Source organism: Knufia obscura, assembly GCF_036327395.1.
Source record: "Knufia obscura strain CCFEE 5817 isolate CBS 148926 chromosome Unknown scaffold_1, whole genome shotgun sequence".
Classification (NCBI taxonomy): Eukaryota; Fungi; Ascomycota; class Eurotiomycetes; order Chaetothyriales; family Trichomeriaceae; genus Knufia; species Knufia obscura.
Genome location: NW_027042687.1, coordinates 2100471 through 2122707, shown reverse-complemented (window position 1 = coordinate 2122707; position 22237 = coordinate 2100471). Strand labels below are relative to the sequence as shown.

Sequence of the window (22237 nt, the reverse complement as noted above, 5' to 3'; positions counted from 1 at the left end):
TTACTACCTGCTCTAGAACAGGTAAACAGAGAAGGATCTTAAGGAGTTTCGAGTAGCTATTATAGACTGTTAGGGGCGAGTAAAGGCGAAGCATTTAAGGAAGATAGTTAGGTTAATACTTAAACGGGTTAAAGCGGTTTATAATACACAGGCATAGCACATAAAGTATTAATATTATTAGGATTTAAACTATAGAAATTATAGAAGCGACTACATATACCACTACGCTAGCAGGGCGTTATAATCAATTTATAATACAGTATTACGAGTTAAATAATATATAGATTATTAATGCCAAGGCCTTAGCGCGGTTTTATCCAAATACTTTCGGCCCGCGACTGTAAATAATCATTATTCGTTACTCAAATCTAGAATGTACTTGTACTTAACCAAGTCTAGAGCATTGTTGTAAGCATACGAACATGGCTACGTTGCGATTGTCAGATAAGGCAACTGTGATAGAAGCAGGTTCAACCGGCCCATAGCGTGTACCACGAAGAGGACGGCGGGAACTTCATAGCTTTATCGGACGATGCGGGGTGATCTAAAAGTGATATACAGCATGCATGAGATTCGTCCATGCATCCATTTTGTACAATGTGAGTTATAGCCAGCCATAGCTATAATCTTGCTTCATCATAATCGTCACTGGTGTCTAGAGATTGAATTGATAGCTTGATCCGATCAAGCACCAGCGCCAGCCTGAATCACATATCCTCCATCAACAATCACAGTCTGAGCTTGCAGGTACTGATTTGTAGCAGCAAACAGGATTGCATTTCCCATATCTTCATCCTTTCCAGGTCGTCTTGCTGGTGTCTTTGATTCGTACTTCTCCTTAGGGAGCTCACTCTTTTGGTCGCCGCCACTTTCTCCTTGGGTCATCTCGCTAGGGAAGACACCGGGGGCAATGCTGTTGATTCGAACCTTGATACCGTTCGTGCTGATCTCTGAGCTCAACATTGTAGTAAGGTGAATGGCCGCAGCTTTGGATGCATTATAGGCGAAATGGTGTTGAGCTGTCTTGACAACCCCGGATATGGAGGAGATGTTGATGACGGTACCGGACCAACCCTGTTGGTGCTCTGTAGCCTTGGCAAGCAAAGGCAGGAACCCCATTGTCATGAAGAAGATTTGAGGAACGTTTGTGCGGTATGTGTCACACCACATGTCAAAAGTCTCGTTCTCATTGTCATACACGTTCTTCTTCATCTCCTCAGCTGTGCTTACTTCGGTAGTCTGTGTGTTCATAGAAATTCCAGCATTGTTGATGAGAATGTCAAGGTGAGATTCCTTACTGGAGATTTGATCTACCAATTTTGTAATCTCTGGCTTCGAAGATATGTCTGCTGTCATGGGAATGATCTGGCCAGGGATGTCTTTGCCGAAAGTCTCGACGACTCGCTCAAGCTTGTCCTCGGTCCGGCCTACTATGTAGACCTTTGCACCGTTGACAGCAAGAGCCTGAGTTGCCATGAGACCTATGCCACTACCACCACCAGTGATCAAGGCGACCTTGCCCTTAACCGAGAAGAGGTTCTCGAGCTTGAAGGCATCGTTGTTGTTCTTGTTGGAGTCCATGGTTGATCTTTGTGAAGAACTTGAGAAGTGTCGAGAGACTTGAGATAATCTGTTGGAGGTCGTCACGGCTGCGGGTGATATCTTGGTCTGAGTTGTAGCTTGTTGTGCAACAATTGTGAAAGGTCTTCGTAAGGAATTGTGCTTTGTGAGAGATGCTAAGAGAGGTCGAGTTTGCAGACGGGAGAGCATTTGTTCAGGCAATATATGGTTCTTGTGAAAGGTCTAGATTGTATTTTCCTCTGCCTTACAGTTGAACTGTGATCGAGTTCATGCGCTGCTGTCGTCATTTCTATGTGACGTCTCCATGATGAAACGTGTGGCTGCCCGGTATAGATATCCGTGGCTGAGAGGTGGATGAAGCCACAAGTTGGCCGCCCTTGCCGAGCGGAGCACGTGGCTCGGTCCTTTCGTATGGTTTCTGGCGATTCAGCGAAATTTTGATGTTTCGAACTGCTCTTGACAACTTGTGCTAGGAGGGCTGCGGAAAGGACAAATTCGACGTCCCGGCACGATTTCGCAGGCGCGGCCACAGACTCGGAGACCTTGAGCATAACACTATCCCTATTTGGACTAGCTTACTACCCGACGCGAGCACCGCTCCACCAAATCCTCCCGGTCAATCTTGATCTTTGAGGGGATGGCAGGTACCCCTCGACTTTACTGCTTAAATTCGCGCTATCATGCTCTAAGATGCGAGTGCCTCCCGTCATAGTCAGCTTGGGCTTCAAGTAGTGGATGTGCTCTCGCAAGCATCACTGACACCATGTCATTCTACGGCACTCAACCACTATCGTACACCACCCCAGTGTTCCCATCTCTCTACTGGCCTTTCAATGTTGACCCAGGCACGCCGCAATACCTATACAGCCCCACCGACATCTGGCGGTTCACCTTGTACTGGACGTTTTGTACGATTGGTTCCGCACATCTTGTTGTGTCTGTATGGGCTGTGCTCATGCAGTTCTCGACCGCTTACCAGAGACATCGCTACCTTCATCATACTCCCGAAGGAGCTGCGCTGAGCGCGAAGAACAGAAAATTGCTTGGAGAGAAGCCAATACAAGAGTACGTGGCATGGGTGTGGCTAATACCACTGATATACATGGTCATTGGTGGCATTGAAGCACTTCTGGGAGGTACTTTGGTTGGTCTTGTTCTAGGAGCCGTCTACAATGCTGGGTACTTCAGAATGAGCACGTGGACGCCGTTCATATGGGGTGTTGTCAATATGCTTGTGCTTGTTATTGGAGGCTTTAGGATTCAAGGAGGCCTATGAAATACTCGAATCGCAAACTTTTCAACGGAGGCTCTACGAGACTCCCACTATGCCCTCTGCGCAAGGCACCTGCCGCTCTTGTGGCGTCCAGGAGCTGACAAACCCTCGACAGCTCGCCTCCGGACCGACTAGCGACCTTCTTGGATGAAATCGAACACCACGACTTCTTCTACGGTAGGTATAGTTGCATGTCCCCTGCGCCCATCACGTTGAATAGACAGAAGGGTATTCTCCACGACAGCTGTCAGATTCAAACATTTCGAGCCGTCAAAAGAGGAGCTGGGCGAGAGACTGAAGAAACTACACTCCTTAAAACGCTTCGGCGATTGGACTTGCGGCAATAGGGTGTCGATAAACACCATGAGTCAGGTGGTGTTGTTGGAATTCTTACTGCAAATCCAAGCTCATCAGTCTTGGGTTTCGCGGGTCACAGCTTTCAACGGGCAGCAGCTGGCTTGGCAGGCGTGTACTTGAACTCGCACTGGGGTCTATGACAGCAGTCGATGCTGGGTACTGACCTGTTGAACATCATTCAGGACGCTCGATTGTGGTACGAGGCAGGCCCGAGTAAGTCACACCGAGTCATGATCCCAGATCTGATTGGTCGAATGAACACCTGACCGAGGTTGACCCCTCAGCAGCTCTAGCATGAGAGGAGAATGGTCGAGGGTCACGCCTGAACACCCCATAGTCCTATTGTACGGTTCGACATCGGCAGCTCGATAGCTCTTGATACTGACATTCTGCTCGCACCGTGTGGCGTATAGCATTCCTGCAGACCTATAGCTACACCGACGCACTGAGCACACTGCTGAAGATTGACCAAATTTTGGCGCAATTGACGGATAGCCATGGGATCCATCGCTCCGGAGATCAGCAAGGACGCTGTCGAAGCAGCGAAGGCCCACCTCAAAGAAGAGGGATGGTGTGTCATTCCCAATGTCCTCTCCGAAGAGCGAAACAAAGAAGTCCTCGACCGGCTATGGGCTGCGAAAGAAGCAAGCGAAAAGCAAGGTGACCCTACTCGACTGGCTCACCTAGACCCGAACGAGAGCAACATCCGTGTCTTCTACCTCATGCAGCTGGATGTTATCTTCCGCGAGCTCATCCAACATCCTCTGGCTATTGACATGGTCAAGTCTGTTCTAGGCGAGAACTTTCTGATCTCGAACTTTACAGCGAATATTGCGCGTCCAGGCTCGAAGTCGATGGGTCTCCACTCTGATATGTCGCTTGTAGTACCTGACCCATGGAAGGAAATCTGGGCTCTCAACGTGATTTGGTGTTTGACGGACGTTTATCATGAAAATGGCGCAACGCTGTACATACCCGGGTCCAACAAGATCGTGTACGAAGAGGAGGTTCCGAGAAATGCGAGAAAGCTTCTGCGACCATTTGAGGCGAAGGCTGGCTCGATAATTGTTATGGACGGACGTGTTTGGCATACGTCGGGCGCCAACATCACCCAAGACTCGGATAGAGCTCTGCTGTTTGGATATTATACTGCCCCGCATCTGAGACAGCAGGTTAACTGGACCGCAAAGCTGCCGGAAGAAGTGAAGAACGAGCTTTCGCCGGCAATGACGGATTGGTTGGGATTGAGGGTCAATGCGAATACGGGCAAGGTGCGAAAGCTGAGGTATCTGGACGAGGAGTTTCCGGAGGAGGAGAAAGCAACGTCTTGATGTAGCTTCAGATCTCCAGTGGCAGTGGTAGCGCAAGCCAGAGAGGCACGCACCTGGTAAGGGAGCCGCCACAGCCATCCATAATTTATCGAAGCGCTCTATTACTTCTACCCGTATTTCTACCAATGCTGCTTGTGTGCTTCGTAGGAGGCTCCTTCCTCCTCTTGTGTGGCTGGTGCGGGCGCTAATCGGCCGCCACTTGTGGCTGCCAAACTCGGGGAAGATGAAGGAGCGGGAAGTTGCAGGTCAACGTTCGAGGAGAGCACACGACTATATCACCCTTTGGAGTTCCAAAAGTCCTTGTAGGCATCACATCGGCGTTGGCGGCGCCGACTTATGGAGTTTGCATTTCCTTGATTACTTTCGTTTGGTATGTTCAGAAAAGTCCTTCTGCCAGCGACTTCCAAGACTAGTCGTGCATCCGCGGCGTGACCAGGCTGACCTGATCCGTGCATTGCAGCACCGCGAACATGGCATCGGACAAGCGGTCAAGTGCTGTGCCAAAGGTACCTGTCGCCCTTCCCAAGACCGATGGGGCTCAATCTACTGCGCAGATGGTCCCACAAGAGGCTGCGCTCCACGCTGCGGTAGGATCAAGGTATGTGTTGATGGTTCATGAACAAGAAGAAAGCCGCTGACCATGGCAGAGTGCGTGTTAGTACTGCTGCCCCGAGTCAATCTACCGTCGAAGGCACAATCTACGTTGCTGACCCTACCACGAATCTTCTCGTCCTCAATGTATCACCTGCTCAGAACACAGCCATAAATCCGTCAACGCTGCACGCTCCTCCAGGATCCTACCGCATAATACCAATCTCTCAGATCACCTCCTTCCAGCTCCAGAATCTGCCCCAACAGCAAGTCAGCAATGCAGAGCCTCAGCCTTCGCAGAATACCCTCGACACACAAGCTCTCCAGAATAGGCTAAACAGAGAAGTGGCCAAGCTACAATCTGCACAGTCAAGGCAAGGACCAAAAGGAACATCCCCAGCAGATCAGGCACTATTCGACTCGTTGTCAAGGACAATGCCCACAAGATGGCACGGAAATGCTATGATCATTTCTGATACCTACATCATCGAGAAGCCCTACAATCCAGCTAGTATCCGCCTGATGCCTGGAACGTCTGGTGACCTTGACAGAATGAAGAGGGTGCTAGACATGGAGAAGAACAAGATCAACCTGAAGATCAGCAAGAATGCTATAGACAACAAGCTAGGGGACAGTCCGGCTGCGAAGGGAAGTCTACGCAAAGGAGGTTGAAACAATTTCGCCTGGCTGATGCAGCACAATGCCACGCAGTCGAGCGTCTGCTCCAGTGGAATATGCCCAGATCAAAGTTGCACGTATAGACCGTCTGGGGCCGCTTCATCGCTCGATGTCAGTTCTGCTCATCAAGTCTCAGAGTGTCACACGACGAAACAATCATCAATACAGGCTGTGGAGCCTGTACGAAGTCAAAATAGCAGCTGCGACTGGCCATGACGACGGATCATGCACCTGTATCTACCACGGCTCTACACGCTCCGAAATGAGCACTTGCATAGCTATGATTCGGACAATAGCAAGATATTCCTCCGCCCTCATTTGACTCTCCTTATGTTTCTGCGGGATTTCGAATAACGGTTGAAGCTTTGCAAGCGATTGCCATGCTTTGAGGTGTGCCGTTCCCTGCTGACTCGCTAGTCTGGTGTTTTCCGACATACGAGCATGACGTCGAGGAGTCAAACCTCGTCACCAGCACTTGAGTAATCAAGAAAGCCTCAGGATCCGAAAACGTGTACTCACTTTGCGATCTGTTTCGATATGTCCTCCAGGCAACCCTGCATGAACGGCCAGAAGACTTCGGCTTCCTATTTGGATTTTGCATACGAGAAAGGTTTTTATTGCCGAGAGCATGCAGCCAACGGTTGCCAGCATGGTGATAAGGTAATTAAGCTGGGGTACGACGTGTTGCATTCTATATCGGAGCGGCAGTGGAACAGAAGATAGCACAGCTAGGGGGCGGGTGTTTCAGATTGCGATTGAGAGTGTGCAGGAGGGAAGAACAGCAGTAGAGGTCCAGCTTTTGTGTACACCAACAAGGCCCTGAGCTTAGGCTGCACGAAGCTTTGACTGGAGTGTCTTCGAGGGGAGGAGGTCGACAGTGCATGCAGCAGGAAAATATATTCGGCAGAAATGCATGGTCGCTCATCTACCTTGCTAGAATAGCTCTCGACTTTCTGAACGCACTTTGTGTACCGTTTTGTTGGACTCGTGCATGGACTCACGTGCTGACGCGAGGACTGGCTACAAATTCTTCAACGCGTCGCATTTATGATCAACAATGCTTGCAGATCATTCTGATCAAGGATTAGCTTCGAAGCTTTCCCGAGGCTCTAAGGGATATTTCCTCAAAGCTTATGTTGGAGCACGGAGGTAAATCAGCTCGACCAGCCGAGTTGCAGAGAAAACATGGCTCTCCGTTGCAATAATATATGATAGCAAGATAGCTACGGTGAGCCGGCAAATGATTTTGCGGGGATAGGATCTATGTGTAAGGCAAAGCAAGAGCGCATCGCTGCAGTCAGCAGTAGATGAGCCCCTGAGGATTAGAATGGCACTAAACGTGGTTGGAGTAATCTCACGTACGGAAGTTAGCAGGATAGCCTTTCGCAATTGTACTGTAGTGAACATGCAGGACAGCTTCATAACTTAAGTCACTGGTACTCGGAGACCCAAAAAGATGCACGACCGATAATTCGTGGCTTTGCCATGCTTCGCCTGTGTTCAACGTGTATGTTGATTAGACGGTTGGCTGTTATCGAGTTCCCCAAGTGTGGGAGATTATCGATTCCACCAGCACATGCCCCTTTCTGTTTCTAGCGGCCACCACAACCCAATCTCGAACAACCTAGTGACTAGCACCATCACGGCACGGGACTGACTGCGAGCACAGTTGCACCAGATGCACCTTCCGTCCGTGCATCGCTTGCTGAAACCCATGTCTTTGTTATCTTGAAACTGCGACGTTGCCCACTCGACCTCAGTCAGCATCAACAGGACAATAAGGATCTCGACTGGGCATACACCTACAAACAACACGAATAACATTCCAGCAATTGTGGTAGATACCGTGTACAGACACCATCTACCAATTTATACCGAGTTCATCGCCGACCGCAATGAGTCTGTACCTGACGACGAGCAATCTCGACAACAATGAAGACACCCAATCACTGTCGCCGGCCCCGTCGCCTCAGCTAGCACCGTCTCCTATGGAAGCCAACTTCCCATCTGGTTCAAGGTCATTCTCGGGCTATTCAAGTACGTCCAGCGCCACCTCCTACTCGAATATCTCCTCAATCTCGAAAGCTACCTCGATATCCTCCACCTCCTCCAGACGCCGCGGCTATGTCAGGCCACAAGGTGCCAACTTTGCTCCTTCGGCAAAGAACAGAGAAAGCGTCATGAGTTTGGGAAGCATAGCACATCTGCAATACTACTTTGCGAGGACAGGCCTGCTAGACGGAAGAAGTGGTCAAATGGTCAAGAAGAAAGAGAACGGAGAATATGATATCCCTAAACTTTCTGTAAGACCAAGCAGCGAAACCTTCGAGTCTCCTGTTGATGAAGAAGGCGCCTTGCTATGGGAGGCTGCAATGGAGGACGGCGAGGAAATCATGCTAGCTCCAACAGTATCGACTTACCGGAACGGAACACAATATGTGCCTCCACCACCTAGCCAACAAGCACTAAAGCGAGAACTTGTCGACTCACTGGAGAACGCCCTCCACGCCATAGAAGCATCAGAGAGGACTCAGAAGAGCAGTGAGACACCCACTCCCGGCTTCTACGAGATCGAGGGCATCCAAATCCTAGACACGACTACACTAGCAATAAGAGCAGCGAAGCAATACTATACACAACATCCCAATCCAAAACGTCTGAACTCAATAAAGCCGGACCAAGAGATCAGAAAAGAACTGTATGATGTTCTTGAAGTATTGAAACAGGCAGCGAGTCGAAATTTTGCCGGTGGCTGGAAGGAGGAAGAACGACTGACGATTCTCGTGTGGGTTAGTGATGTTGGCATGATGATTGATAAGGAAGCAAAACTCGAGGAAAAGGAACGAAGACAAAGAAAACAATGGCAGTGGGTGGACGACTCGAATTGGATCAACGACGACAGAGGGCGGACAGTGGACTTCCTGTCTTTTCTATTGTCAGAAATCGAAGCGCCTGCAGAAGAAACATACACGGCACTGCAAGACAAGTTCTGGCATGCACTTATTGATGGGAAGAAGCTGATAGCCATGCACAACGCCGCCGTCCGAAGAAGCAAGCGACAGTTCGGCTATATCGAGAAGTGCCACGACGATGTGAACAAGCCATACAGAAGAGCCGAGAACATACGCTATTGGCTCAAGGCAGCAGAACTACGTTTCGAAGTCAAGTTTACACAAAAGCTCGATGTCCTATCAACCGTCAATTCGAAGCCAGAAGAGGCCCAGATCATGAAAGCATTCGAAGAGGTGATCATGGAATGGACAAAATGCGTCTGCAAAGACTTAACGAAAGACTGGAACGGAGATGAAGAGAAGAAATTGCATGCCAGAGCTAGGAGTCTGGCACTTGCGAGCCCAATCGGGAGTCCGAGTAAGATCTTGAAGGCGAAGGAAGAGACGCCGCCTCCTGTGCCTGCTTTGCCCAGGATGCCCGGGACGCCAGATGATATGGTTGGGAGTCCTGGGCCAGAGAGTCCTAGTGTAAGGTAGCCACGACGGCTGGGGTATGAAGGACTTCGAAAGGAAGAGGGAGGTCTGTGATTCAATTCTTGTGAGATATTCTTTCTGCTGTTTAGCGTTACGTTACAACTACTATACCCGGAGTATGGTCCATGTCAGGATCAGGATGTTATGATTGCTGTTTTCCTTTGTCTTTGGAGATGAGTTGAGGAGCGGCGGAGAAACGAACGGTTGGGAGCTACAAGAGCTGATGGCCATCAATAGCGGAAGCAGATATTCAGGAGCATATGACATTGTGAGTGAGCAGAGGTAGATTGATAGAACGGACTATTTGGTCGTGAAGTATGAGAACAGTTTGACAGAGTACCACTATCGGATGGACGTGTGACAGTGCAATTCAAGTCACTTGTGTTATGCCAATAGAACAACTGCTACACAGAGGCATGATCTTAATTTTGACTATGCCTACTCATACACCAGCCTTTAGCCTCGCAGAAGAGTTTGCTGATACGGGGCACCGACCGCTTCATGGTCCCCGAATGGTCGACAATCGCAACGCACCTTCCTCGCAGTTCTATGCTCGCGCTTTCCACTTCCCATTGCTGTATCGTGCCTTCCTTCCTCGCAGTATGTGCTCGATCGCGCCTGCCCACTCCTAATCGTCGAACCGGTCGCACCTTCCACGATCTGCCGCAACGCGGTCCTACCTGCCGTCTCCAATGACCGGGTCGCGCCTGCCTCGCCTGATGCACCTGCTTCGTCTGGGCAGCACCTTCCCTACTTGGTCCGTACTTGAATCGTACTTCCCTTATCCGGATGTTGACCCTCACATAGCAGTAGATCGTGCCTTCACAGCTGATAGCATACTTGAAGTCACAGGTCTGACGGTAGGGTAACAGGCCAGATCTCGCTGCCCGAGTCGAGTTGGATTTCCTCGAGTCCAGATCAGCCGAGCGCAGCGTGACCATCACCACAACTCAATTTTCTCCTTTCTCTGAGGTCGCAACACGAAGCTAGTGGAGTAAGTCAGGCGTACAGTCAAAGCAACAGATTTGAAAGGGACCGGACGCGCTAGACGAAGGAGGTATCGCCCACGGCTCGCTGCTAAACTGTGAAGATATGAGTAATTGGGTGGCTTCGCAGAAGTATTCGCGATCCGTAGCTGCCAATGTAGCTGCCAATCTCAGGGTACTGTACTCCTGTATGTGCATATGCATGTACATCCAAAATAGTACCAAACAAGAACTATGCACATATCCCAGAATCCTCCAGCGCTGCCACATACAAGGGCCACCCCCTGACCTTGAATTCCTGCTTCACAATCAACCCTTCATAGTCATCCTCTTCGTGTCCTTCCGTCTCTTCTTTTCCGCCTCCTTCTCCAAGAACTTCCGCTGCTGCTCCGCCGACATACCCTTCATCTTGCGGTCTCGCTCCTCTTTCTTGAGTTTCTCCATTTGGAGCAGACGGTCTTCCTCCGCCTCCTTATCCGCTACTTTCTTCAGCTTTCCGCTCTCGTTGTCCCGCGTCTGCTTGATCTTCTTGGTGACTTCTGGTCTGAAGCGAGCGTTGTTGGCGAGGTGATCGGCGAGACGGATGAAGGCTTGGAAGAGAGGGAGCACTTTGCTGTAGTCTTTGTCGCTCGGGAGTTGGAAGCAGATGTGGATTCGTTTTCGGGGTTTAGCTTCGTCGATTGTGGTTGGTTTGTCGGCTGGTTGGTCCGTGACGATGAGGTATTCGAAGTAGTCTCCTGCTAGTTCGACTGCTTTGACGAGGTCGGCGGTGAGGAGGGTGTCGGTTACCTCGGCGCTTTCGGACATGACAGATGCCCAGACTGGGAGCTTGGCGTTGTCCTTGGTGAAGGTTAGAGAGAGGTCGTAGCGTTCATCACGGAGGCGGCGCATGCTGAGCTTGTTGACAATGGCGAAGATGAACTGGTCGTAGGTTGAGTTGCCAATTGGTTTTGGCTTGTTGATTTCTTCGGTGCCTGGGACGGGTGGTGCAACGAATGATTTCTCGTTGCCGTCGAAGGCGTAGGATACTGCTTCGATGCGTTCGGGTTGGTTCTTCATGGTTTCAAAAAAGGTTCCGACTATGGTCTCGGCGAGGAGGAGTATGGGGTTGTACCATTTCCAGAGCAGAACTTTAATGTCCACGAATGCTGTGTTGGCACGACCCGTGGCGTAGCTTTCAAACTCGAACGCTGTCTTCTCTTTCAGGACCTCCTCGGACAGGTTGTCGCCCGTCAACTTCGCAGAGGCGTTGATCAAGCTGTCGCCTTGGACACCTTCCTGGTACGGTACGTCCTTTGGCTGCGATCCGAAGCCCACAAGCGCAAATTCGTTCTCGAGGATGGGGCTTGCGCTGGCCATGAATTTCCGTGCCTTCCTCCTGTTTCGACGGGTACCCCAGAAGTGGACCATGAGCGCAACTGCTATGAATGGGATCACGGCGAGCTCGAAGTAGAAGTCGGACAGCTGCGTTCGCTCCCATACTCGGTACCATTTTGTATACACAATTGGTCTTCCGCCTGGTCCTGTCAACCTTGTCTGTCCGGTGGGATCTGCTGCTGCCATATCAGCGGCCGAGGCCGGTATCGAGACCGGAGAGGCAGCTGCAGGTGCAGCATAGTCAGCGAAGCCTACATAGACAGTCAGTGTACCGTCCATCAGTAATTGAAGGCGCATATGTACCATCGTCGGCTACTACTGGAGCTTGCGATGGCGCTTTGCCGACAAGCTTGTTGAAGTAATCCATCGTGTTGCGCAAGTCAACTGAATGACTCCGGACGCAATCAGATGATGGATGGAGGTGGGCGGGAGAGCAGGAAAGAAATACTGTACGAAGCGAGGTTACAGTAACTTGTTAAATCCTGAGTGCGAACCAAACATTGCTCAATTATTGCTCAATGGTTGTTCTCTGCGGGGAGGCCTGCCCAGCTTCAGCTTAGCTCCGATACTACAGGCCTTGGTAGCAGATGGCTGGGAGATCCAATCTCGCCTGTAGCTTCGTACAAGTATGCATCTCATGAACTCAGGTCAGCGAGCTTTATGCTATTGCGAGGTCTGTGATGTCGTCGATGTCGACATGCAATGCGTCCTCCGGAAGTGAGAAGCTGAGGCCGGAAGGTACCCCCTGCACTACGAATCGCCCAGGAAGGCACAATTATGAACACTGACGTGATTCTTGCTTCGACCACCATGAAACTCCTCATTACTGTACATTCGGCTCTTTGCCTTCTATTCGAATTATCTGTCTACTTCGCATCGAAGCAAAATCTGATCGACTCTTCTGACAGCGTGACAGACCGGAAACTTGCATCCCAGCTGCTCGATCATACCCTTACTGCCAGTGTGCTGTCTTAAGGAACAAAGATTTGCTGTTGCTCGTGCTCGAAGAGCAGCCCGACAGTACACTCATCCTATAACTGCTCAATTCCGCCGGAACCAGAACCTCAACATGACTACTCCAGACTATGGCGCTGTTGGCGTACCGGAGAAATGCACAGCTGACTTCTGTATCTGCTTTTCCCGCAGACACCAAGTCTCTCAACTAACATGACACAGGCCTCATTCCGATAGGCACTGGTGACGCTAGTGTCTCGAAGCATATCGCAGAGGTTCAGAGACTCATCCGAGGCCATCCTGATGTGAAGGCTGGACGAGTCAATTGGACTTTACACAGTGCTGGTACTACCTTGGAAGGTTCATGGTCAGCGGTCACAACTATGATTGGTCAAGCTCACCAGTTGCTTCACGACCAGGGTGTGGTCCGCGTCCAGACAGATATTCGTGTCGGCTCGAGAACGGATAAGACGCAGACTGCGAAAGACAAGGTTGACGTTGTGGAACAAATGCTTGCGGGAGATGCTGGAGGCAAGGCATAGTGTTCATGGTCCGCCTTGATGATGAGCCAGTGCGTACAGATTCTCGGATTGCGAGCTTTCAGATTTGTTGTGCTCGCACAAAACTACCACCTGCTTGTGCCAACATTAAGCTCGCTCCGGAAAGATATGCCACGGCCTTGCCGATTCCTGGTCTTACTGTGTGAGCCACACAAACATGGCATTGAGGGGATGCGATATCACAGTGTTGTAGCATGTATAAAAACCAAGCTCCCGCGCAGCAGTGGCGGCATCTTCCTGATTCTGGCGCCTGGAGCACATGCATCTCGAAGCTCGTGTACGCTCATTTAACAATCATAACGCGATCTAGAGTATCGCAGCACTATCACCACCCCCAACTTATACCCATCGAACTCACCTAATATCACGCCATGTACATCACACAAACCCTCTCGTGGACCTTGCCCATGACATTCCTGTTACCCTCTACACTGGCAAACCCCCTCGTCATCAGAGACCACCCTGGCCCAACCCCTTCCACGACCCAGAAACCCATCAATGCCTCACACGCAACGACTGCAAAGAAGGCATGGTTTGTAGCAGTGAGCTGCCCTTTTCCACTCCTACTTGTCGTTCTTTTCAGCTTGACAGTCACCCTTTCTCACAGTTGTGGCACTGATCTCATTTCTAGGAATAACCTGTTATTCAGAACCGTTGTATACCTGTCGCAAGCCGGATGACGAGTATTGTACTGGGGTATTCGTTGACGTGGGCTGTCAGGGCGGCTGTGATGTTTGTGGAGAGCCGGGTGATTTTCAACCAAATCTGGCGAATTGTTGATTTCAGGCGTGATATTGAAATCAACCGGCATGGAGTCATGGTTGCAATGTGCCCTTGCATGCTTGTACAACTATTGTATGAATGCAGAGACCGGAAAGCCTCAGTGTGCCTTGTTAGATAGATATAGCGACAATCTGCCAGCCCCGTGTGCTATACGGTCATAAAGTGCGTGCTTGAAGGCCCAAAATACAACTATGTTGATACTCAGCAGTAAGGTCTGTCTACCGTGTGCGTCTATATGTCTGTATCTGTGCATGGCTCTGTGAACATAGGATATGATAGATGGGTGCAGGCCTCGACAAGTTAGAAGCAACAGGAAATAGACGTCTTGATTGCTGTATATTGCTCCCTCATCCCCACCTATAGGTCTTGGCCTTATGTTCCATAAGAGTGACGGCAGACCTACAGTCGCTTCAAAAGCGACTAACCGAAGGATCTCTCTTGTCCCTCAAAAAATGAACCTGCATTGTATACATGAGAGTAGTTTGACCGTACATGACACGAGCTTTGAATTCATAAGTCGGTTCCACCCAATATGGCGTAGGATCTGTCCCATTCGAAGCTTGTCCAAGTGTTCACATCGAAACCAGTAACCTTTAAGACATGTAGACGATTTCCCAATGTCTGTGAAAGTCTCTTCACAACCCGACTGATCTCACGAATCTGAAGCTGAGTCTCGAGATCTGAGCGGCGAATTGTACTTCTACCAACGATGTTAACGTAAACATATTCCGGGTCATTCAAATGTGTAAGGTACCGGAGGTGGTGTACTGCGCGAGGGACTTGTTGCGCGCCCCGCTCCCAGAAGTGGCGGTCGAAGTCTTCGTTCCTCACGTCGTTTAGATCACGATGGGGTCTTATGCCATTCTCATCATACCTGGCATAACTGCCATTCCGTTCGTCCGGATGCCCGAGCACGACGTCAACAAAGATTCGTCTGATTTGACCACCCTCCCGCTGGCATTGACCTAGAAACTGTCCCAGACAGCTAGATTCGACTCGGAAACTGTTGGAGGAGTAGTGAAGACGAGTAGCTTCCTCTGCAATTTGCCGTCCGACCTCACCCTGAGCAACAAGGTTAGCATCCCGCAGGAGTGCATGCCCTTCCATCTCGAAATACAAATCTCGATTCGTGTCACCTCCGTCCATGATGATAGGTCCGTTCTCCTTGACTTGACTCCGACGGAGAATCTGCTCGCGGGCTGATGGGGAAAGCTGCAGAAACTCTGCAGGACTATGGTTCCCGAGCATCCTGAAGATTCGTTCCCGAAAAATCTTCTCCGGGTGCTCTGCTAGATTGTAAGCCATACTGTACAGCGGTAAGCAATCGACTGGACTCAATGAGCTGGCAAAAATATGCTACTGTTCTAGATAGGTGAAAGACAGAGGCTTTGTGTAGGTCATCAGTGGCCTTTATAGAAAGGCCCGAGTCACTTCACCGTTACTTGTACCTTGTAGCCATCATATAGCAACAGGCAGCAGCCTGCAACTTGCCGCTGGTCGTTACAACAGATCTCATACCATGGCTAGATCTGATGCAGTGTGGGCTTCGATCAGCGACTTAAGTCGTCGTTGCAGTCTTTGGGAGCACCTTGGCGCGGCGCGACCGTCTTCATGGGATGCAGCTTGAATTGAAGTTCCGAGAAGACGACCGAGAACCATGTTGTTTATGTGCACGATTCATGGCAACAACAGAAAGCAGCCAGTAACATCACATGGGGGCGTTCATGATCTTTATCATGCAACTGTGTAGCTGGGGAGGATGGGACAGAATGTGACATGTCGTAGACGTATCCACTGTTACCTATGAACGTCGTTTTGATTGGTCGTGGCTAGTTTTAGCCTGGGTGTGACATATTGTATGTATCCTGCTTATACGAGTATATATAGTGCTGTAAGGACTTGAATCCAGTTTCTCGTAACTAGAGAACGTCTTAATTATAGGAAGTTTTCCTAATAATAGAAAGGATCGTACTAACTATAAAGCTTTATTGAACGGAACAGCTTTTCTAAGAAAGAAAAACACTATATTACCTATAGCGACTATCTTTAGTCGATCCCGATATCAGGACTAGTATAGTATAGTGGCTAGTACGCTCGGATAAGGCTAAGAGAGGTGATAACGTCTAATATATACTGATCTAGCTATATGCTATAATATCGATTTAGCGCTTAAAGAAGCGCTAACGAGAAGCATACGAAGCGTAGATAGAAACCCTACGTCCGCTAAGCTTACACGTACACCTATACGTAATAGTCTAGGTATATACTTAGTCTTATACCGTAATATTTATCCTCTCCTCCTAAGATAAGTTAATCGCGACTTAGTTAGTATTTAGATTTAATTACTAGAATTTCTATTACAATTTAAATTACACTTCCTAGCCTCTATAGTATAGTAGTAATATACGTACTACTAGCGTACGTACTACGAGTTTAAATCTTATCGATAGCTTTAGGGGTATAAGGCCTAATTAAGTTCTAGGACTTATCCTCTAATTTTTCCTTTTTACTATTCGTACGAAGTAACTAAGCCTTTTTTACTTTTTACTCCGCCCTTTATTTTAATAGTAATTTACTTCCTTATATTATCGTATATAAGTTATAACTATAACGCCTATTACTTACGTACTAAGCGTATACTATTTATTTTCGTTTACTATCGATATCGTAATTAATATTATTATTATTACTAGCTTAGTAACGCGTAGTCGCCGTTACTACGTACTTATTATAGTATAAATAATTACTAAATACTTAAGGCTTACTTATACCCCGTTACTTTATTCTTTTTTCTTCCTAACATAGTATATAAAATATATAGGTTACTCTCTATAAGCGTACCTTACTATTACCTCGTATATTCTACGCACTCACTAACTATATCGTAGCTCTCTAAGTATAATAGTAATTCTTACGGCCCGCCGGAGCCCCGAATCCGTATACCTAGTACTAGCGCTACTTATACGCTTTATAAGTTCGTACTCTACAACCGCCCTATAAAGCGCCTATACTAACCTATTATTAGTAAGAAAGACCCCCTTATCGCCCTTAAGACTAGTTACGATATACGCACTAGTAAATACTAGCGGTACGCCGATAGGCGTTATATATATATTCCTATAAGCGTACCCTCCTCGTATACAACTCGCTATACTAACTACGCTAGTACCTCTAAAATTCGGTTAGTATAGCTAATACCCTCGTTAATTAAACTAAAGATTAACTTATAATCGCCGATACCTTTAAAAATATCTCTAAGATTTCTTATATATACTACTCCTTATAGCTACCTTATATATTCTATATATACTCTATACCTACCCTATACCTACGGCTTAGCTAACTAAAAATAGTAGATAACATTAAGCGACGCGCCCGAGCCCTTAATTAAGCTATATTATATACGACTAGTAATACGTATACGTAGCTCTTAGGTATTAAGGCTACGCCGGGTACGCCTCCTTACTATACCGCTATTCTCGGTTCTATCGCTACTCCTACTAGTACTCTTAAGATAATAGCTTTATTATTATAGGCTATTCGTATTCTAGCTGAGATTACGACTTAATAGGTATATATACTCCTTATATAGTACGTGTAGTTACAAATATACCTTAAGCTAATATCGTTTTACCCTTATAGCCTAAAGAGTAGTAGGTTAAGTACTCGTTATCTAAAGTTTTAAACGAGTCTACCTTTAAGGATAGTAACGACGTTATAAATTAAGGCGTATCCCTTAATATTCGGTTATATTTAGCCTATATACCCCCTACGCTTCGCCTATAAAGAGTAGATTAAAAAATAATCGTTTATATTTTCCTTTATCTTACCGCTTACGCGTTACTCTTAAGTAAGGTACGCTTAGCCTACGCTAGCTATACTAGTAAATAAAGAACTCTTCGCTTTCTTATATTCCTTATATATTATACTTCTTAATTATTTCCTTTATATTATTAAGGTATTTAATCTATTCCTAGCTATCGTAATCTAAGCTCTAGCCCTTTTATTTAATAAGGTATCTCCTCTTCTTACCTCTTCCTTCTGTATTAAGTATCGACTTAACTTCCTATTCTTCCTTACCTTTAATATCGATTACCTTAGGCGACTTATACCCTTCTCGCTATATATATACATATAGTAAGCTTATATAAAATACTAGATACAGTTAATTATACTTCTACGAGAGTTTTAGTTAATAAGTAGTATTACTTATCTTCTTCTTAATAACGAATAGTCTAAGAAAGCGATTTAATAGCTTCTTACTTACGCGCCGTAGGCGAATATTTTTTATAGAGAGTAGGACCTTATCCTCTTCTTAAAATATTATTATATTCTTTCGCTTTCAATTATACAATGCGATAATCGTACTTTATACCTACTTCTAAGCCGCGTAAAGCTACTTTTATACTTCTACGATCTCTCTTATCTTCTGTTTTAACGCTTCGTTCGTTAACTCTAGCTTTCTAACTTTAATATTCTTATTTATCGTCGGCTAAAAGGTATAAACTACCTTAAACGGTGTTTTCTTCGTTATCTTATTCCGCGAATTATTAACCGTATACTACGCGCTAGCTAGTAGTATAAGCTAATTATTTTATTCGCTATTAGAATAGTAATAAAGGTAATATTCTATTATCTAGTTTATTCTTTTAGTCTATCTATTCGTCTACGGATAGAAAGCCGTTAATAGTTACCGGCGAATCGTAAGCTTGTAGTAGAACGTCGCCTAGTACCTTAAGGTAAATAGCGAACCTCTATTACTTACGATTAACTTAGGCGTTCCGTATTTAGAGAATACTTTATTATATAGAACGTTTATAAGCTTAGGTATATTAATATTCTAAATATAGGGGATAAACTTCGCTATCTTTAAGTAATAATATACGATTACTAAGACCGTATTATGTACTTATCGCCGGTATTTTATAAAGGGTAAGTCGGTTATAAAGTCCCTAGTAATATCTTACTAGGGTCTCTAAGGTAAGAGTAATCCTTTTATTAACCTATATAGTTTATACCTTAGCGCCTTTATTCTCTAATATACATTATAGCTAGCGATATATACGTTTATTATACGCCTTATCTACGGCTACTAGTAGTATTACTAAAGGACTTCTAGGGTCTTCGTTTTATCGAAGTATCCTTTTTACTATAAGTTATCGTAATTTACCTAGAGTATCTCTTACTTAACCGTTATATTATCCGGGATATATATAGCGCTATTATTTCGTATAATACCCGTATAGTCTATATACTATATACCTTTTATAGGCGATATCGTTACTTAACCGTCTAGAAATAGATTTTATTTTTACTTACTATAAAAGGCGTCTCTTTCTTATAGCTATCGCACCTACTCCGTAAGTAGCTCGCCTATCTTTAGTATCTAAGGCGCTAAGGAGGTCTCTATATACTTAACCTCGCTTATACTTTTATTAGTAACTCTTTTTATAGATTTTATACGTTTCTTTCGTACCTCTAACACCGGCCTTTTAATAACGTTCTACTCGCTATCTTATAGTAACTTCTTTTCTTAAGTTATCGCCTTAGTAATTACTTCTATTTACACTATATCCGCTATACGTAACGTATACGGTATAAGTACGCCTTTTATACGTAGAGTAATTAGCTTCTAAAGGGTATTATCGATCGGTACCTTATTCTTTTTTATATAGTTAAGCCTACGCGATAATATATTCGTAGAGTTATCCTTTTTATGTCTTTACTAAATAACGAAGTTATAGACTACTAGTATCTCTATCTACCTCGTTTATCGCTTTTAACTTAATAGTTTATTATTTATAAAGCGAACTAATACTTCGTAGTTAATTAGGACTCGTATACACTTTATAGGCGATTTAAGATAGTATCGCTACTCCTTAAATACAGCTATAATAGCTAGTATCTTCTAATCTCTTATTACGTAGTTCCTTTTCGTAGAAGATATCTTCTTTAATATAAATATAATCGAGTACTATACGATTCGCTTATTATCTCCCTACGCCTTATATACTTAGGTAAGTACCGCTTTAATAGCTTCTCTTAACGTATTCGTCTCTACTCAGTACTCTCTCTTAGGCTCGTAATATTTTAATAGCGGTACTTTTTAGAATTTCTACTTTAGGATACGAAACGCTTACGTAGCCTCTATACTCTACTTAAACGATCTAGTTTTCTTTTCGGCCTTTATCCCTACTAAAAGATTTATAATAGAAGTAACGATCTTTAAGTAGCCTATAATAAACTCGTAATAGAAGTTCGTAAAACCTAGAAAAGTTTAGATATCCTTAAAGGATTTCGGCTCGTTCTATTCCTTAATAGTAACTACCTTACTTAAGTTTATTAATACGCTTATAACCCCTATACGATAACTAAGAAAGTCTATTTTAATCTAATAGAACTTATACTTTAATAACTTTATAAAGAAACTAAATTCGTATAGTTTCGCTAGTACGGCTTATATATATCTTATATACTCCTTATAGGTATTACTATAGATTAGAATATCGTTTATATAAACGATATAGAACTAATTTAGTAATCCTTAAAGAGCCTTATTAATATATAACTAAAAGGTTACTAGTGCGTTAGTAAGCTTAAATAGTATTACTAAGTATTTAAACTATCCGTAGTATATATAAAATAAGGTCTTCTAACGGTTCTTATATACGATTTATATATAATAATACGTATTCTAAATATTAAGCTTACTATAAAACTTTACTCTACTTAATTAATTTAGAATCTCTAAGATTAACGGTAGAAAGTAACGATTCTTAACGGCTACCTTATTTAGCTCTTTATAATCTATATAGAGCCGAAAAATACCGTTCTTTTTCGAAACAAATAGAATAGAAGCGCCTATAGGCGACTCGCTATATTATATTATACCTTTCGTAAGAGCTATATTAATATACTCCCTTAGGGTCTCTAGCTCTCTTTTACTTAATAAGTAAATCGAACTAAACGGTATCGTCTACTCTTTCTTAATTAGAATAGAATACTTAATCTTTATATCTATAGGAAACTAGTAAGTAGCTTACTTATTAAATATATCCTAATTATCTTTAAACTTAGAGGATAAAACTACTTTCTCTAAGTTTATAAAACCTAACTCGACGCCTCCTTATAAGGTAGGTATAGGCTTATACTATAGGATATATACGGGCTTATCTAACTTAAGTTATACCTTCTTAAAGGTTATATAGAGTCTAATCTCCTTACTCTATCTTTTAGTATAGCTAGGTATCCTAGGACTAATCTATATTAGGATTTACCTCCTTTAGCTACTTCTTTTCTAAGATAAGGTCGTACCTCTTAATATTAGTAGAGACAAACTATTTAGCTATTAAGTCGCTTTCTTCTTATAAGTTATACGTACGTAGCTCGTATACTAGTCGCCTATATACCTTAATATAACGATTATCTACTATAACGGCCGCTAGGAGGGCTTATATAAGCTTAAGCCTATACCTAGCTACCGCTATCTATAAGATAAAGTTATTCTTAGTACCGGAGTTAAGTAGTACTCGTATAGGATACGTATATTTATTAATAACGATTTCTACTAGGATCTCTAAACCCATAAATTTCTCTTAAGGCGCCTAGATCTTCCTTATTCTTAATACTACCGCTATATATATAACGTTAAGATCTAGTTTTTTAAGCTAGAGTCGCTCGACTTACTTTACCTATACGTATCGCTTATACTCGGCTAGCTATTATATTACGTCGCCTTATACTCTATAGGGCTATACTTATAATACGCCCCTATCTTCTAGCGTTCCTTATACTCTATTATACGCTCTTTAAACGTAATCTTTTTCTTTTTTATTTTCTTTAAGACTTACTATAGTTATAGAGAGAATCTATTCCCTTAATATAATAAATATAGCCTACTACTACTCTACTAGCCGCTACGTAAGCGCTTACTACTCGTAGGCGTATTACGCGCTACCTAGCGCTATAGGTATAGATCCTCCTACTATTACGCCGCGGTAAGGACCTAATTTTAGGTCTTTACCTCCTTAATATTACCTAGTACTACGTTACGTAGGCGAGGGTTAAGTATATAAAGGAAGTACTAGGCCTTTCTTAACTTCGGTAGTTCTATCTCTTTTAAGATATTCTACTTAACCGCCTTAATTATATATAGTAGCTACCTTATAGTCTACTTATCTTCTTATTTTATACTATATAGCTTAAGTATAGCTATTAATAGGCGGCTTATTAGGTTATAGATAATACTCTTAAGAAATTCCTTAAATTTCTTAAATATAGC

General features: G+C 45.0%; 8 protein-coding genes across 8 annotated transcripts; 5 read left to right on the top strand and 3 right to left on the bottom strand.

The window, feature by feature from the left end:
* Positions 1-684: 684 nt before the first annotated feature.
* On the bottom strand, positions 685-1581 carry PMZ80_000800 (uncharacterized protein; the record flags this gene model as incomplete). The annotated part of the gene is made up of 1 exon (XM_064869250.1): positions 685-1581. One exon carries the CDS (start codon positions 1579-1581, stop codon positions 685-687), a length of 897 nt encoding a protein of 298 aa, XP_064734747.1.
* A 763-nt stretch (positions 1582-2344) lies between these two features.
* On the top strand, positions 2345-2857 carry PMZ80_000799 (uncharacterized protein; the record flags this gene model as incomplete). Its single annotated transcript, XM_064869249.1, has 1 exon — positions 2345-2857. One exon carries the CDS (start codon positions 2345-2347, stop codon positions 2855-2857), a length of 513 nt encoding a protein of 170 aa, XP_064734746.1.
* An 851-nt stretch (positions 2858-3708) lies between these two features.
* Positions 3709-4542, top strand: PMZ80_000798 (uncharacterized protein; the record flags this gene model as incomplete). The annotated part of the gene is made up of 1 exon (XM_064869248.1): positions 3709-4542. One exon carries the CDS (start codon positions 3709-3711, stop codon positions 4540-4542), a length of 834 nt encoding a protein of 277 aa, XP_064734745.1.
* A 470-nt stretch (positions 4543-5012) lies between these two features.
* On the top strand, positions 5013-5805 carry PMZ80_000797 (uncharacterized protein; the record flags this gene model as incomplete). The annotated part of the gene is made up of 2 exons (XM_064869247.1): positions 5013-5140; positions 5190-5805. 2 exons carry the CDS (start codon positions 5013-5015, stop codon positions 5803-5805), a joined length of 744 nt encoding a protein of 247 aa, XP_064734744.1.
* Positions 5806-7706: 1901 nt separating this feature from the next.
* Positions 7707-9299, top strand: PMZ80_000796 (uncharacterized protein; the record flags this gene model as incomplete). The annotated part of the gene is made up of 1 exon (XM_064869246.1): positions 7707-9299. One exon carries the CDS (start codon positions 7707-7709, stop codon positions 9297-9299), a length of 1593 nt encoding a protein of 530 aa, XP_064734743.1.
* A 1292-nt stretch (positions 9300-10591) lies between these two features.
* On the bottom strand, positions 10592-12026 carry PMZ80_000795 (uncharacterized protein; the record flags this gene model as incomplete). Its single annotated transcript, XM_064869245.1, has 2 exons — positions 10592-11910; positions 11963-12026. The coding sequence occupies 2 exons, from the start codon at positions 12024-12026 to the stop codon at positions 10592-10594; spliced, it is 1383 nt and encodes a 460-aa protein (XP_064734742.1).
* A 702-nt stretch (positions 12027-12728) lies between these two features.
* Positions 12729-13155, top strand: ECM15 (UPF0045 protein M15; the record flags this gene model as incomplete). The annotated part of the gene is made up of 2 exons (XM_064869244.1): positions 12729-12786; positions 12836-13155. 2 exons carry the CDS (start codon positions 12729-12731, stop codon positions 13153-13155), a joined length of 378 nt encoding a protein of 125 aa, XP_064734741.1.
* A 1311-nt stretch (positions 13156-14466) lies between these two features.
* Positions 14467-15261, bottom strand: PMZ80_000793 (uncharacterized protein; the record flags this gene model as incomplete). Its single annotated transcript, XM_064869243.1, has 1 exon — positions 14467-15261. The coding sequence occupies one exon, from the start codon at positions 15259-15261 to the stop codon at positions 14467-14469; it is 795 nt and encodes a 264-aa protein (XP_064734740.1).
* Between the last annotated feature and the right edge of the window lie 6976 nt (positions 15262-22237).